The following is a 16,954-nucleotide window of genomic DNA, read 5'->3' as shown; positions in this document are numbered from 1 at the left end:
CTTACCCTCCTTGCCCATGGGCACGATAAATAATTAATACACAACCTTTCGTTGGTGGGAAGTATTGTTGTTTAAAAAATTCATACAGCCAAACTATGTTATAAATGGTCAATCGAGTGGCATAGAGGAAATATAATATATAATAGTATATGTATATCGGAAGACTGGAAGAAAAGAATATAGAAAAATACTCCCTCCGTCCCGAATTAAGTGACGCGACGGTCTATTTGCAAAAAAACCCAGCCATTTGACTTAACCACGAACGAGTGCCCCCAACCCTGGCAGTCACTCCTCTCCTCCCCCGAAGTCACTCCTCTCCCACCGCGTCACTCCTCCCCACCGTCCTCCTCGCCTCCGTCCTCCTCCCCGCCGTCCTCCGCCCATCCGTCCTCCTCCCCGTCGTCCTCCTCCCCTCCGTCCTTATCCCATCCGTCCTCTCGTCCACCTCGACCTCGCCCCTGTTCCACCTTGCTTCGCCTCGCTGCCTTCTTCCCTCATGGATCTGTGGAGCTGCACCTCGCCCTCACCTCGCCTCGCGCTCCACCTTGAGCATTTGGTGGCTGAAAAAGCTTCCATTTTTGACACATCCGGTGGCAGAAGTTCCAGATCAGGCGGTGGAGTTGAAGATCCGGTGGCGGTGAAGCTCGATCCAGTGGCGCCGTTGCGGTGGCGATGCAATCGTCCGCGACCTCCAGCGTGTCCTCCGGCGCTTCCTGGTGCTCCTCCTCGATGCCCGTGGTGTTGGCATGAAGTGGTGACCTCCTCCTCGCCGTGCATGGACGACGGCGGTGCTCTCTCTGCCGCAACCGCGACAGAGCTGTGTTCTGCATCGGCTACAACCACTGTTGGTGAGTTCTTCCTCCTGTGTTTTTGCCAATTTAGCATTCGGTTCATGGAGTACTAGTGGATTAGTTCATGGAGTACAAGTGGATTTCGCTGAAAAACTAAATACAGTAACTGAATGCTATTGTGTGTTGGATGCTCTGTTTACATGAGTACAGTTACTGTAGGTACTGTAATATGCTAAATTTTCTTAATTGATGTGTGCAATATTGATGCTCCTGATTTCCAGAGCAAGTTTCATGGAGTTAATGTCAAGTTTCAGAGCAAGTTGTATGTGCATCACATCACCTACAAATTGTGAAAATTGTAGGTTCATGTGTGCTTGATGCTTGACAGTAAATCTAAATGTCAGGCTCTGTAAATCTAAATGTGTTTACTGTCAAGCATGGTCTTGATGCTTGATGCTTGAGCCTAAGTTTTCTGTCCAGTTGTATGTGGAGTATTGTCGGCATGGTCTTGATGTGCAATTGTGAGCCGTGTTTGGAATATGTGCAATTTGCCTTGTTTGATGCTTGATTCGGTTAAACTTAATAGACTAAAAAATTGTGAATGGACTAAATGGATGTGCAATACCCCAATTGTGTTTGGAGTAATTTTTTGTTAGGCTCCTATTGTTATTGAGTAACTGAATGTGTTACTCCAACTCATTGCTTGCTGATAGGAGCACTGTCATGTTCGATTACTCCTTTCCTTTCCCTTCCCCAAATTGCATCTTTCTTCACTTGGCGTCCGACTATTAACTTATGGAGTGTTTGTTAATTCGTAGTTAAACTTTCTCGGCAGCTTACGATGTCTTTCTTCATGTTATCATCCGGTTTAAGAACCAATTTGGAGTTTCTAGCTTTATTGACATCATTTCAAGGGCAGGTTGAGCCCCAGACGGCCTACCTCCCTGGGCGTTGGAACTCACTCAAATGCAAAACATGAATCATGGCATGACTTTGTTTTCCCATGAGGGGCATTTTCAATGTGTTTTCAGTGTTGTTACAACATTTTTTTTCTCTGCGGTACGACGTAGAAAACAGGAGAAAAATGTTGCATCATTCTTTTTGGAGCTGGGAATCATCGTTGCCGGATCGCTGGCAACCCAAGCCTGGGCGAAGGTAGGAAAATTACTGGCCATAGTTGGGATGCATGTTCCTTTTTTTTAGGCAAAACAAACCCCACTGCATTTTTTAATTTCATTAGACTGAACTAGAGGCGGCATAGTTTGAGCTCAAGCAAGAAAGAGAAGAGAAAAGAAAAGAAGGAACTGTACAACAAAATTACATCATCCAGCAAGCTCTTGTCTCTGGTGTACGTTCTTCTGGGAGTAGATAGTACGTATTCTTCACTCTTGTCATATCATACCACTTCTCATCTATATGGACCATGTCTGTCATTGGCTTGAAAAGAGGACGTGAAGTTGAGATCCAAAGCTCATCGAGCATGGACGTGCAAAATTTCAGTCTTGCAATCTTATTATTTGGCTTGAGGGTAGGCTTCACGGTGCTAGTGACACGCTTCAGCTCACCTAACTGGAACCTCCTGTGTAGGGTCGAGCGGGGAATACCAAGAGACCTTGCTAGAGCTCGAACTGTTCTCCTTCTGTTGAGTGGGATTGTCGATGCCCTTGACAGATCCAAGTTCTTTCTCTTTCTTCCAACTCTACCTGATTTTTTCCTTGCGACAACCACTTCTTTGCCTTCTACATTTTGTTTATTTGCATCTTTCCATATTCTTTCAACCGTTCGTATGCCTGTATTCATTAGGCTTGCAATGAGTATCTTGTCCTCTGGCTGAATAGCTCCATCTCTGCTCTTGATCACTTTCAAAGCAAAATAAACAGCAATCTTTCCTCATCTGACAGGTTCACTGAAGTTATTCTTATTGCTTCCTGATGAATTGCTTCTTCCTCATCCAGCAACATCTCGTCTCCTGTTAAATAAGGAGCAAAGGGTAAGTCATCTAGCCATTGCAAGTAGAGGTTAAATCATGCAAAGAGTCATCTAGCTATTTCAGTTAAACAGTTTACTGAAAAACCACACTGAAAACTCAGTTAACTCAGTTAAATCAAATCAGTAAATTTTACTATATGTTTACTGAATTTTTACAGTAAATTTAACTGAATGTTTTGAAAACTACCTGCAGGTATGTTTTGGTTACTGATGGTGCTGGTGTTGCTGCTGGTGGTGGTGGTGGTGGTGGTGTTCATGGCTGCTGTTGCTATTGCAGGTATGTGCTGCTACTGCTGCTTGAAACAGTTGCTTCAAACTGCTGGAGTAATAATCTGTTAAGGAAGAAAAACAAAATTGATCCAGTCCGCTAAAAATGAGGAGTAGAAATTGCTAATGTTTCTGTGTACACAACAGATCATTTGGTTGAAGGTGAAAGGATACATCAAGACCATTTGAAGGTGAAAGGATACATCAAGGCCATTTGAAGGTGAAAATTGCTTCCTTCGCTGCCGGTAATCTACCTTTACTAATTTATAGACATATTTCCATGAATGACTTTAACAAGCATGTCCAAATCACAAATTACAACTGTTCTCTTGCTTCCGTCGTGTACTCATCTGTCATGTCTAGTGTAAGGAATGAAATAATCCAGTTGTCAAATTCTCCCACATGTTCATGCAAGGTGCAGACAAGCAATTTGTATTGTGGTTGTATCCTTCTATATGTTCTTCCTGATGCCCAGATGGTCAGCATGTATTCTTTCAGTAATGTCTGAGCTGCAGAATTCAAATTAGCCTTCATATTTCTCTCTTTTATCTGCAGGGCATTGTGTTAAACTAAGAGTAGAATGAACTTGAATGGTGCTGATTTCTGGTTTTTAACATTTTTGCACCCGTCTGGCTACACATGTCTTTATAAAGTTGCTGATTTCTGGTTTTCGTGTTTGAGAATAACATCAATGTTCATACTCCAGAAAAAAGGAACCATAGGCTCTTTGAAAATTGTTGTAACAGATCCACTTTTTGATTGCCGAGCAAACATAAATTTGACTATCACTCATTCTTGAGGAAATCGTTAACTGGTAGCTGCTCGGTTGGCTGGCGAGTAGGGGATTAATAGGCTAATCAGCAAGTTAATCGGTCATTTAATCAATTAATTGGACGATTTATCAGTTTATCGGCTACTCGGTGACCCCATGAGTAGGGATTAACCGACAAGTTAACTGGTTAATCGGACGAATTCTTGAACAGGGCTATCACTATACCAGCCACTTGTCTTGTCAATCCTTGTTCAACTTGCATCTGAATTAGGCATGCAACCATTTTTTCATGTTAGGGAAAGTTTGAATACCTCTAGAATTGAGCTACTGCTGGAATCATCAAATTGCTTCTAAATTTGCACAAGAAGAATTGCAGGTGTGGCCGAGGAGAAGCAGCAGGAGCCTGGAGCCTGGAGTTCAGCAGCAGCCTGGACCCTGGAGTGTGGTGGAGGTGCGGTGAATTGCAGGGTCCGTGGGGCAAGGGGAGCAGGAGCTCCACCGGCGACAGGGGTACAAGGAGCTCTGGTGAGCAGAGCCTGGAGTTCGAGTAGGATCCTGGCGGGGAGGGGCTCCAACGTGCAGCGGGACCTTGAGGGAGCTTGAGGAGGGAGCTTGAGGAGGGAGCTCCACCGGCGGCAGGGGAGAAGGACCTCCGGCGAGCAGATCCTGGAGTGCGAGCTTGAGGGCCTTGAGCTCCTTGAGCGCCTTGAGCGCGAGCAGCTTGAGGAGGGAGAACTGAGGGGCGCCAGCAGGAGCTTGAGGTGAGCTCGCTGGAAGAGGAGGTGCTGGCGAGATCCTACCCCGGCGAGGTGCTGGGGATCGCGAGGGGGCTGGGGAGCTTGAAGTCAGAATTTAAAATGTACTGGACTGTAGTGTAAAATTGACATTAGTGCAAAATATTTCTCTCCTGCGTCACTTAATTCGCGACGGAGGGAGTAGTATGTTTTAGACCTCAGTTTTGATTGGGGGCAAAATGTTAGCAACTTAACATGCGCGATTGAGAGAAACCGGGAACACATGGATAAGAATCTTGACGTTCACACTAACTTGCTTGACTAGAAGTACCTGTTCCGCCAGGTGGTATTGTTTTATCTTTTATCCATGCATTATTAGGGCTTTTTCTTTTGATTGCATGAACTTGAAAACCTGGGAATGAAAAAACCGCAGAATTGAGATGTTGTGTTCCGTGGAATGCTGAATGGTTTCAACGCACAGTAATTGTCCCCTAAAATGACATGGGAATTCTTTTTTTGGTGAACAGGAAACAAACGATCCTACAATTTAATGGGCTTTCATAGAAAAATATCCTTAGAGTTCAAATCCTCTCAAATTCCAGTGGAAAATATTGGATGGATGAATATTGTGTTGTTGTATTGATCTGACCCTCGTAGGGGTAAATATAGAGTACAACATGCGGTGAGACTTGGAGTACAAGACAAGTCATAGTATATTAAAACTAATTCTATCTCCATCTCTCTTATCTCTAACTAAACACGTTTATATTCTAACATTCCCCCTCAGTCATAGCGGGAGTGTAGCGGACGAGTACGACTGAATTTGAAGTCTTGCGTTTCCGTCGTCTTCTCCGCTACGTCATCATCAACTGCGTCTCTGATGGGTTGGCACCTAGGGCAGTGACTGTGTCCCTTTCTGGTGCCTTTCGTGTCTCTCCTCTATTCCATCCCGCAGTCACAGCGGGAGTGGCATGGACGCTGGTGACAACGCGTACGCTGTTGACTGGAGTTGTTGCCGATGTGTTGCTGTAGACCAAGCCATTAATGTCGATGTCGAGGTAGCCGATCATGATGATGCAGCCATGGTCGAGGTAGTCGTGGTCGATGGTGTTGTCGCCGTGGATGATGAAGCCACACAAAGCCGGAGGCGCAAAAAATAGCGCTATGGTTGTAGATAACGGAGCTGCAGTCGTGTACGATGCACCTTGCGGATGTCAGAGGGTGTCATCGGCATGAGTCCACCAGTTTTGCTAGGACCGGAGAAAACCCATCGAGCACACATCGGTATTGCCAGTACCGTGTGGCCATGTAGGGGTCGTCACTATAGTGACGCCATGTCGATGCAGTCGTGCCGTCGTGGATGACACGGTCGATGCCGTCGTCGTGACACGGTCATTGCCGTCATCAAGGTCGCATATTGCAGAAAAGTCTGTCAGAGAACACTATGTGTCCATCTTGTGGACGAGGCGGCGGCGGCATTTTGATGAAGATGTTGGTGAAGAGCACGTTGATGAAGACCTTAGCGATGAAGTGTTGGCGATGACGTTGCAGCGGCGTGTCGTGATAATGCGTCGCTTGAAGGCGTCCCTCCGCGGCGACGAAGTGTCGATGTCGTGCCATGTCAAAGAAGTATGTTGGCTCGTAGCCTGGCGTAGTCGTACAGCTTGATGTTGTTCGACTCGATGCAAAGACGTCAGTGTAGCCGTGCAGTACACATTGGCGACGGCGGTCGATACAGCCATGCAGAAGATGATGTAGCTCGGCTCGGTGAAAGAGTGGATCGTCCTCAGTGCATGTGCAGGTCGGCGGCTCATCCTCAGTGCGGGTGCTGGTCGGCGGCTCGGTGTAGATGAGGCAGGTCCTGCGCATCGTTGCTCATGTCCCGCGAGGGCTGGACCGCTCATAGTCGCATATGGGCATGTGGGACGTGGTTACGTGGCCCACGATCTGGTTGAAGCTAGTTTTTTTGGTGAATACGCTTAGTAGCGTATCATTTCATTGATAGAGGAAGAAAGAAGTTGGTATAGGTGGCATCCATGCAGACGTGCACTAGAAGGCGTCTGGAGGGATGCAGCAAGCAGGGGAAGGAGGATGCTCAGCCTCGCTACAAGTGATCAGGTTACAGGAATAATAGTGGCTAGTCCCTTGGCGCCGGCCTTAGCCCATAGGCGAGCGTCATCCTGGATGGAAAGCACAAGATCATCGGTGGAGGGGTGCAGGCCGTCGAAGATGACGGCGTTGCGATGCTTCCAAATTGCCCAAGCGGTCAGAGTGACGATGGAGTTGAGCCCTTTGCGCAGGCTGCTCGGCGAGGTGGCGGACGCGAGCGCCCACCAAGCGAAGAAGGTCGTCGCGCCATCCATGGGCGGAGTGATGAGCCGGCACCAGGCCAGGATTTCATGCCAGGTGACCCGGGCGAAAACGCATCCAGCTAAGAGGTGGTCGATGGATTCCGTCTCCTGATGGCAGAGGATGCAAACGGTGTCGTGCGTGAGGCCGTGACATGCGCGGCGCTCGGTCGTCCAGCACCGGTCCAGAGAGGCAAGCCAGAGGAAAATCTTGCTGTTGAGAGGGGCCCAACTCCTCCAAAGAAGCTTCCAGGAGGGCGGTGTAGTGGATCCGTGAAAGAGAGCGTGATAGCAAGACCTGGCCGAGTAAATGCCATTTGTCGTCCAACACCAGGATATCTTGTCAGGCGTGGTGGTTAGGGTCACGCCTTGGAGCTTGCGCCAAAGGTTGATGTATTCGAGGACGTCCGGGATCCCAAGCGCGCCGTGGATGTCGCGAATCCTTGCATGCTGCTCGAGGCCCTCACATACCAAGGTGCGCCGCCTGCGCCGATTTGGCACGAGAGAGAAAAGGCCAGGGGCGAGCTCGGAGACGGCCTGGCCGTCAAGCCAGTGGTCGCTCCAAAAGAGGCAGGTTCTCCCGTCTCCAAGGTGCCAGGATGTGGAGGCGCGGAAGAAGCAAGACGTCACATCGTCCATTGGGAGCTGCAGGTGATGCCAAGGCCGCGAGGGGTTGATGGCTTTGAGCCAGAGCCAGTGGCAGCGCATGGAGATCCCGGTGAGGTGCAAGTCACACACGCCAAGTCCGCTGAACTCGAGAGGTCGACAAACATGAGGACAGCTAACAAGGCAGCTGCCTGATCTGGCGTCGCGCCGGCCATGCCAAAGGAAGTCACGGATGATCCACGTGATCTTCTTGAGAATAGTCGGGTTGATGGCGATAGCCATGAGGAAGTGCACGGGCATGGCGGAGAGCACGTGGCGCACGAGCGGAAGGCGCTCGCCACGGGTCAGGAGCGCGGCTTTCCAAGTGGCCAGCTTCCGCGTGATCTTGTCCACGAGCTGCAGCAAGGACGAGGAGGGTGTCTTGCGCATGGACAATGGCAGGCCCAGGTATACCAAGGGGAAGCTGGTGACTGCGCACGCGAGCGTGGAGTCGATGGTCGAAGCCACCTCCTCATCGCACCGTATGGGTGTGGCCGAGCACTTGAGGAAGTTCGTGCGGAGACCCGAGGCCTCGCCGAAGATCCGGAGCAGCACGCGGATGTGGCGAGCTCCGTGGTGGTCGGGTGGCAGAAGACGACCACATCGTCAGCGTACAGAGAGATGCTGGAAGCGGCATGGCGGGTGGTTAGCCGTTGTAGCATTCCCGCACTGACCGCGTGCTGGAGGAGAGAGTTCAGGGTGTCGATCACGATCGCGAAGAGGAGCGGGGATATCGGGCCGCCTTGGCGGAGCCCGCAGGCATGATCCACCCGGGGGCCTGGGTTGCCGTTGATGAGAACCCGCGTGGATGCAGTGGAGACTAAGATGCACACCCATTCGCACCAGCGATGCCCGAAGTCAAGGTGGCGAAGAGCTTGAAGGAGGAAGGGCCAGGATACGGTGTCGAACGCCTTCGCAATGTCGAGCTTGAGAAGGATGCGCGGGGCCTTGAGGTTGTGAAGCACGCGCGCCGTTTGCTGGACAAGGAGGAAGTTGTCGTGCACGCTCCGGCCGGCGATGAATGCGCTCTGGTTGGTGGAGACGATCTGGCTCATCCTAGGCACCAGACGAAGGGAGAGGACCTTGGCGAAAAGTTTGGCGACGATGTGAATCAGGCTGATCGGCCTGTAGTCAGAGAGCGCGGCCGCGTCCGGTTTCTTGGGATGTAGAACAAGCAATGCTTCATTGAGCTTCTGGAATCCCATGCCATTCATGACGTAGAGCTTGTCGAAGGCTTCACAGATGTCGGTCTTGATCGTGGTCCAGCATGCACACAGAAATTCCGCCGTGAACCTGTCCGGACCGGGTGCTTTGCCCGTAGGCAGATTCTTCACGGCGTTCCAAATCTCATCCTCCGTGAAAGGATGCTTAAGGTCGAGCAGATCGAAGTGGCCAGGATCTATGCCGTCGAGGTCGAGGGAGTGCTCCCTAAGTGACGAGGATCTATGCCGTCGAAGTTGAAGCTAGTTGTGGAGTCCACGCCCGTGCACGTGGCCTGCGCTTGCTGGAGTTGTTGACCAAGTTGATGCCCACCAGATTGAACGGGAATTGATTGCTCGGCCTTCTACGCCCACGGCTGAAGACGCCCGCCCACGTCGGAGATCCGCGTACGCGAGTTGCTTTCGGCAGGAGATCCGCTCGAGAGAGACTTGTGCGGGAGCTATGCCCTCCCGTGATCGGACGTCCGCGTGTCCTTCGCTGCTGCTTGCGGGAGCATCAGGACGCCTGTTGACACAGACCCGACCTTGCTGACGCTGTTGTCGAGTATTCTCAGACAATACGCAGCGACGTACAAGCTATAGCCGATTGCTTCCGGCTGCTTCGACGGAGACGTGCACGTACAGCGGTAAACAAGCAGGCCAGCACTCTGGTGGATGGATTCTCGTGTCTAGCTAGCTACCGTAGACCAAGTGGTCGGAACACAATACACAGACTCGCCGAGTTGGCCAAGAGGCTCGTGTCGAGCCTTTGCACTTTATTGATTTGATCTGGTCTGATTACACGGGGTACAGCAGTATATATATATTAGCTAAGCTAGTCCTACTAGTCCTAGTCCTAGTCCAAATACAAATCCTACCTGGTGACTGTACCAAGTCCGTACCGGACTGGTCACACTACATGGTTGATTTCAACAATCACACCCCCCCCCCCCCACACACACAACCACGATGTCCTCACTTCACAGCTTGGACGCCGATCCTTCCCCGCATCTCCGTGAACTTCTGTCGCCCCAAAGACTTGGTCAGGATATCTGCAAGCTGATCATCAGTGCAAATGTAGTTGACTTCAATCTTGCCTTCTTTCACGCAATCCCGTATGTAGTGATACCTTATATCAATGTGCTTACTTCTATCATGATGCACTGGATTCTTACATAGAGCAATCGTGGACTTGTTGTCAACGTAGAGCACCACTCCTTCCGGTTCCTTGTCAGTGAGGTCACCGAGTAGCCTTTAAGATTCTTCGGGGTCTGGAAGGCCCTCATGGAGTGTGGTCTCCGCGCCAACGAGCTATGGGACGCGGTTGACCCAGGAGGCAACGCGTTCAAGAAGGAGGGAGCCGAGCACCGGAAGGATCGGCAGACGGCGTCGGCGATTTACTCGGTGATGCCGATGGATGTCCTCCAGCACCTGATCGCCAAAGCAACGGCGAAGGAGGTGTGGGATACGCTGAAACTCATGTTCGAGGGACACACTCGCGTCAAGCAAGCCAATCTCCAAACTCTCCTAAGGAACTATGAGACTTTGGTCATGGGCGACAATGAGTCCGTGGATGCGTTCGCTTCACGGGTGGCTACTCTTGTCAATCGGATTCGCGCGCTTGGAGAGAACCTCACGGAGGCCTCGGTTGTCCGGCGGTTCTTGAGTGCGGCCCCTCCCCGGTACCTGCAAATTGTCACGGCGATCGAGCAGTGCGTCGATCTCGCGACTCTCTCCATCGACGATCTCGTCGGACGGTACAAGGCTCACGATGAGCGTATGCGGTACAGTCTTGGGGACGGAAGGAACGACGAGCTTGTGATGCTCACGAAGGCACAGTGGATCGCCCTAGAAAAGAGAGGCGGATCCATGAGCAGCAGCAAGAAGAAGGGGAAGCAGCGTTCGGCGAGAAAGAACTTCGCCAACTCCGACGACGACTCAGACGACGACTCAGACGATGAGAGTGCACCACCACCGAGGAGAAAGTTTGACATCAGGAAAGTGAGGTGTTATAACTGTGGTCTCCTCGGCCACTTCAAGGCTGACTGCGAGGAAGCACCGAAGCAGAAGGCGCTCATTGTCCAGCAAGAAGATGATGGTGACATGATGTTGATGTGTAAACTGGTGGACGAGGAGGATCCAGACTCTCAAGCGTTGACTAAAGAAATTGTCGAACTTGCAGAAGAAAAAGTTTGCCATCATGATCGTGGTTCGGAAACCTGTGTCGAAGCTACAGATGCGGGGAGTGATTCCGAAACTTATGTCAGTGCTATGAACGTAAGTGCCAACTTTGCTGGAGCGAAAGCAGCGATTGCCGCGTGCGCTCGGCCATGGAGAAGCAGCCTTTGTGTGTTGCATCCTGAAAGAACAAAGACGTCCGTGATGTCGGAAGTCCACGAGAAGAGAAGCACCGGCGTCGTGTCGCGATGTAGACCAAATGCGCTGGCAAGCTGTGTACCCCGCGCGGGTGCAGCGGGCGCTGCGTGCGATCGGCCCGGAGGTGTAGTGCCAGCTGCACATGCAAGCAAGGAGTGCCCTGGTGCTGGAGGCGCACCAGGCATGTACACGACGGCAAACAGCGCCATAAAAAGCACAGGCGTCACGTCAGAGGATGGCAAAGTGGGGCAAAAAGGTCCCGCTGTCATTGTGGATGGTCCAGGCTTTCGTCGGAGAACCTACGTGCGACCGGCGGTCCAGTATGCTGCGTCACGCGAGCCAAGGAGCAGCATGCAATGCGCTGACCGCTGTAGCAGGAGCCTACTAGCAAGCAAGCAGGAGTGCTCTCATACTAGAAGCCTACCAAGTAGTGCACAAGGCAGCAGCAGCAACGTCTCAGCATGCAAAGTAAAAGATATAGGCACATGTGACGCATCAGAAGAGGAGCCGGACCAGGAGACAGGCCAATCCGCGGGTGGTAATGGGCAAGGCACATTGCCTGGTGGCCTGCGTGGGGTTTGGTCTGGTGGCCTGTGTGTGGGCGTGAGCTCAGCTACAACTGCGGTGCTGCCGACCAGTCTAGGAGGGACGTCGACAGCGCATGTGGAGGAAAGGACACCACCTACACCCGAACATCTACAGCCGGAGTTACACCCATATCCGGAGAAATTTCTTCGGATGATTAACCCGGTAATGGTGAACGGGAGTGGGCGACGGTGTCTAGCAAGCGCCGAGGAACCGGCGGAATTTGTGGACGCAAATACAAAGGAGTGTTGGCGTCATGCTATGATAGAAGAGTTGGGGTCGATCCATGACAATAATTCATGGGAGCTTGTGGATCTTCCCAACAGTGAAAAGGCTATGGAGCTCAAGTGGGAATTCAAGGTCAAGAAAGATGTTGAAGGGTGCATGAAGCACAAAGCGAGGCTACTAACCAAAGAGTATGTGCAAGAGGAAGGTGTGGACTTCGAAGAAGTGTTCATTCCCATTGCAAAGATGGAGTCGGTGAGATTACTCATCACTCTCGCGGCTCAGGACTCATGGAAGGTACATCACATGGATGTAAACTCTACGGTTTTGAATGGCGAGATAGAAGGAGATGCGTATGTGAATCAACCATCAAATTTCATCAAAGAGGGAGAAGAGCACAAGGTACTAAAATCACACAAAATCTTGTATGGGCTATGGCAAGGACCTCGGGAGTGGAACATCAAACTTGGTCGGACATTGATTTCTCTTGGATTTGAGAAAGCCCCACTAGAGCATGCAATATACAAGCGAGGTGAAGGAAGGGATCGTCTACTAGTTGGCATCTATGTCGACGACCTATTAATTACCGGAGCAGATGAAGAGTTGATTGCAAAGTTCAAGCTACAGATGAAAGAGCTTTTCAAGATGCATGATCTCGGTCTTTTGAGCTACTACCATGGGATAGAGGTACATCAAAAGATGGAGGGGATCACATTATGCCAGGAGGCATACAGAAGGAAGGTACTTGAAAGCCGTGCCATGAAATATTGCAATCCAATTGACGCTCCAATGGAACCTTGTCTTGAGCTGGGTAAGAAGAGCAAAGCACCCGCAATTAATGCAATAGAGTATATTGCTGGTACCATTGTGGGGTGTCAAGGTGTGTGGCTAGGAAGGTTACAGGGTGATCTCATGGATCGAGATCTGGAACAAGTGGTGCTCAATGTTGACAGTGAGTCTACAATTTTTCTATGCAAAGATACAGTGCGGCATGATAGGAGCAAGCACGTTGATACGATGTATCATTACATAAAAGACTGCGTGGAAGAAGGTAAGATGGAGGTCAACTATAGTTGCACCGACGATCAGTTAGCGGACATCCTAACCAAGACTTTGGACAGAGAGAAGCACTTGAAGATGCGAACAAGGATCGGCGTCGGAGCTATGACGTGATGACGTCGTGTAGGACCACATCATGTTTAGGGAGGTGATTGTTAGACTTAAACATGAATTAGTACATGGCAGGTGTACGTGGTCTTGTAGGATTCCTAGTCCAACTAGGATTAGTAGTCCGGACCGATCCGGTCATGTAGGTAGCTAGTCTAAACTAGTATATATATATACATGTACCTGGCCCATGTAATCTAACACATCAAAGCAATAAAGAAGTAGCAGGAACGACACGTTCCTCTTGCTATCAATCTAGCGACTTGTGTGCGTACGTGCATCTTGTGTTTGGGCCGGAATCAATCAACTAGATTGGTGGCTTAGCTTGTACGTGCACATCGCAGGCTACGGTGTCAATCGCTCAAGAACGCTCGAGCCTTGGGGCAGAAACCAAGACAGTTAGCTTCGCTTTGTCTTCATCGTCGTTCATCGTCGGTCGTTGCCGTCGCCAAAAAGTACTTGGCGTCGGGTCTGGGCCAACAACGCCGACTGGTGTCGAGGGCATCTGGACACTGTTTGGTGGCGCCGCTCCATCGGCCTGCCTAGGCCGCGGCTGCCGAGCGTTTTGCATCGCCCGGCCATGAAAGCGCCTGCTCCCGGACCGCCAGCGCCCGGCTTGCTCCTCTGGATCACGGTCGCGCCCGGTGTTGCATGTGCTGGCTCGTTCAGAGGCGCCGGTCGTGGACGCATCGGTGGAGATGCGCGGCGAAGACCCGCCAGGCCGATGCTGCGTGTTGTCGAAGCATATCAGTCCGCTAGGATCGCCGGGTCTGGTACTACGTCGACCTGTACGCCAGCAGTGCACCACCATGCACTGGATTTGGAGGAGGAGATTTTTGGAACCGATCTCTCCACCGGTTTCCTGTGATTTTTGAGATAATAGGGCCTCAGATTTATTTGTGTCTAAAGAAGAACTAATCTAACCGAAATTGGAAAATTGAGAAATTGATCTAATCTAACTAAGGAACCGATCTCAACATCTTTGATCGATCGGATGCCGTGCCCCCGAGGCGAAGAGATTAATCTCCTCGGAGGCGGCGCGCTGCGGAAGTGGTGAGAAGTCCTAGGATCGGCGTCGTGAGACTAACCGCTCTAATACCATGTGGAAAATATTGGATGGATGAATATTGTTTTGTTGTATTGATCTGACCCTCGTAAGGGTATATATAGAGTACAACATGCGATGAGACTTGGAGTACAAGACAAGTCATAGTATATTAAAACTAATTCTATCTCCATCTCTCTTATCTCTAACTAAATACGTTTATATTCTAACAATTCCCACAAAAACAATACTGATCAAAGAGGTCATTAAGAAATTTGTCCATGGAAAGATGGTGCCAACCATCATTGTGCAACTAAAATATATATCAGCTAACACTTGTGTCTAATTAATCATCATTGTTTCTTGCAAATACTTAAGCTCACTACTGAACCTTATTTTGTTCGCAGTGCACATCATATGATCACTAGAAGTCTAAGCTAGTATAACTGTAGTGCCTTGCACTAACGCTCTATACGGAGTAGCACCAATTATTAAACCCATTACAGGTCGCGTAAAGAGCGATCACTCGCGCTAGCCACGTCGGCACAGGTAGGACAAAAGAAAACTCGAGCTAGTGAACGGGTTGGGCAGGAGCGCCTCGTTTTGATTGGAGAAAATAATCTTTGTGTGTCGTGGCAAGATAACCAGAAGGATTTGCCTTCCTCACGAAGGAAAACCTCACCCCTTCCCTTCCCTCGCCGCAGCCACTCCCTCCCCTTCTCTGCCGCCTCCCCTCCCCGCCCTGCCCCTCCCCTCATCTCTGCACCATGGTGAAGCAACGCGGCGACTCTCCCTGATCAGCGCCTCTCTGACTGGCTCGGGGCTCGGGCCCGACGCCTCCGCTCGCCGCTGCGCCTACGGATCTGAGCTCTCGCGCAGTGGCGGTGGTAGGAAGGTGCGGCGCTGCTCGTTCCCACAGCCGCGACGGCAAGAGCTAGAAGGCGGGCGGCGGCGTGAGCTCTCATCCTAAGGATGCAGCAGGAGGACGAGCACAACCCGGACGATGTCCATGCGGTCGTCGGCCCCTACTCCGCCGTGGCAGGCCCCAACACACACCCCACGACGTCGTCTGCGTCGATCTGAAACCCACACTGGATGGGAAGAATGTGGGGATGGAGATGTGAGTCATTTTCTTTGGATCTCCTACTGAAGAATTTGAAGCTTTCTGTCTGTGTCGAGGATGTCCAGTGCAGAGGAGGATTTTTGCCCCAGGTGAGATCACGATATCATGCATCCTCTTTCCTATTTATTGCTCAGATCAGCACAATGCTTTAGTCCTTTGGTTATTGTTGTTCACCTGCTGATAATACACCAGGCCTTGTTATTTGCTTCTTGTGTATTCTGACAGGAGAAAAGAGCTCATGGCACTTTCAAGATATAGAGAAATCAAATGTTAAAAATAGGTAACTATCGATCTATTTATTTAGTGTATGATGTTATCTAAAAATCGTATCTTTATCACAGCCAATACCTAACTCTTTGTGCTTCTGTTTGTATTCACCATAAAAAAAATAGTACGTAGCTATTATCTGAGTGATGCTAACAGTTTGGGTCCGGTGCTGCACTCCGGTTTGCTTCATTTCACTTGACCTCTTGCCATGTTTGCAAGATTTTGTGGGAGTATTTTGTTTTGCTGGTGCACACAATATGTTTGTTCGAACGCCTGTGTACAAAGTATTTGGTAGTAATAGTATGAAGAAGTTAGCACTCTCATATTTTCATATCCATTTTTCAGGCGTGCAAACTCCAGCCTATGGACTCTGACTCCATTTATTTGCACATTACAGATCGCTCAAAAGAAGCAGAGACAATACACTGATATACCCAATTCTACTTGAATTTTCATCTAGCTTTAAAGGATCCTGACACGGAATGTGTATTAGCTACCTGTAGCATGCAATGGTAATTTCAGTTCAGTCTACCTGGACGCTTTTGGGTTCATGTTGTCAAGTTGATTGCTCCTGATCAACTTCTGAATGCTATTTGTCATCCTTAGGTGAAAAAGAGTAAAGCTGATGCTGATCTAGAAAGTTTTTTCTGATATTGATGATGTGGAGGTACCTTTATACGTCCATCTTTGAACGTGTTTGAGTTCTCATGGCAATTGGTGGCAAGGTATAGTGTTGTATATAAGCACATATGTTATGACTGATGGATTTATTTATTCTTTTGTCAGCCTCGTTTTACTACTATAAGCAAGAGCCATGTGTCATCTCCCTTGGCGAACAAGGTAAAAAAGAGGACCTTACTATTGGTTACATTATTATGGTTTAGTCCTGCTCTTTGCTTACATGTGATACCCTAGATATTATTATTCAACTTAAATAGGGAATTGATAGTTTTCTGGAAAGCACTACACTAGTAGGAAAAGGGGCTTTTACCCCGGTTTGTAAGGGCCTTTTGTCCCGGTTTTCGAACCGGGACTAAAGGGTCGTTACTAAAGCCCTAACCCTTTAGTCCCGGTTCTTACACGAACCGGGACAGAAGGTCCTCCACGTGGCCGCTGCTGCCAGCCCAGGCAAGGGGGCCTTTGGTCCCGGTTGGTGCCAACAACCGGGACTAATAGGCAGGGCCTTTTGTCCCGGTTGGTGTCACCAACCGGGACCAATAGGCAGGGCCTTTTGTCCCGGTTGGTGTCACCAACCGGGACCAATAGGCATCCACGCGTCAGCATTTCAGGGGCTGGGGTTTTTGTTTTTTTGAAAGGGGGGGGGGTTGGGGGGTTTTGGGGGGTTAATTTAGGTGTTTCACATATTGTGTTAGCTAGCTAATTAATAGAGAGAAGTGTCCTCTCTTATCTCCGTGCTTGGT

General features: G+C 49.9%; 1 protein-coding gene and 1 long non-coding RNA gene across 9 annotated transcripts; both read left to right on the top strand.

Moving 5' to 3' along the window:
- Positions 1-275: 275 nt before the first annotated feature.
- On the top strand, positions 276-4,952 carry LOC123166723 (uncharacterized). Of its 8 annotated transcripts, XR_006483676.1 has the most exons (7): positions 277-848; positions 1,862-1,946; positions 2,032-2,162; positions 2,693-2,781; positions 2,974-3,057; positions 3,195-3,292; positions 4,196-4,952. XR_006483676.1 is itself a non-coding variant. In XM_044584513.1 (4 exons), exons 1-3 carry the CDS (start codon positions 497-499, stop codon positions 3,263-3,265), a joined length of 507 nt encoding a protein of 168 aa, XP_044440448.1. In that variant the 5' UTR covers positions 280-496; the 3' UTR covers positions 3,266-3,267; positions 4,196-4,952. The 8 variants fall into 8 exon arrangements, 3 of the variants coding, with proteins under 3 accessions (XP_044440447.1, XP_044440448.1, XP_044440446.1); XR_006483675.1 differs by having other exon boundaries at positions 276-848; positions 1,862-2,162; XR_006483677.1 differs by lacking the exon at positions 2,032-2,162 and having other exon boundaries at positions 279-848.
- Positions 4,953-12,872: 7,920 nt separating this feature from the next.
- On the top strand, positions 12,873-16,576 carry LOC123166995 (uncharacterized). The gene is made up of 4 exons (XR_006483741.1): positions 12,873-15,546; positions 15,931-16,045; positions 16,140-16,200; positions 16,320-16,576. It is a non-coding gene; the product is annotated as an uncharacterized lncRNA (long non-coding RNA).
- Positions 16,577-16,954: the final 378 nt, after the last annotated feature.

The sequence above is a fragment of the Triticum aestivum genome, chromosome 7D (genome assembly GCF_018294505.1).
Source record: "Triticum aestivum cultivar Chinese Spring chromosome 7D, IWGSC CS RefSeq v2.1, whole genome shotgun sequence".
In the NCBI taxonomy this organism is placed as follows: Eukaryota; Viridiplantae; Streptophyta; class Magnoliopsida; order Poales; family Poaceae; genus Triticum; species Triticum aestivum.
This window is presented reverse-complemented; position numbering and strand designations above follow the sequence as displayed.

Coding starts and splice junctions, on each gene's coding strand:
- LOC123166723 (XM_044584512.1), top strand. CDS start 497: ATGGATCTGTGGAGCTGCACCTCGCCCTCACCTCGCCTCGCGCTCCAC. Junction 849..2,973: donor ATCGGCTACAACCACTGTTG/GTGAGTTCTTCC, acceptor AACTACCTGCAG/GTATGTTTTGGTTACTGATG. Junction 3,058..3,194: donor GGCTGCTGTTGCTATTGCAG/GTATGTGCTGCT, acceptor TGTACACAACAG/ATCATTTGGTTGAAGGTGAA.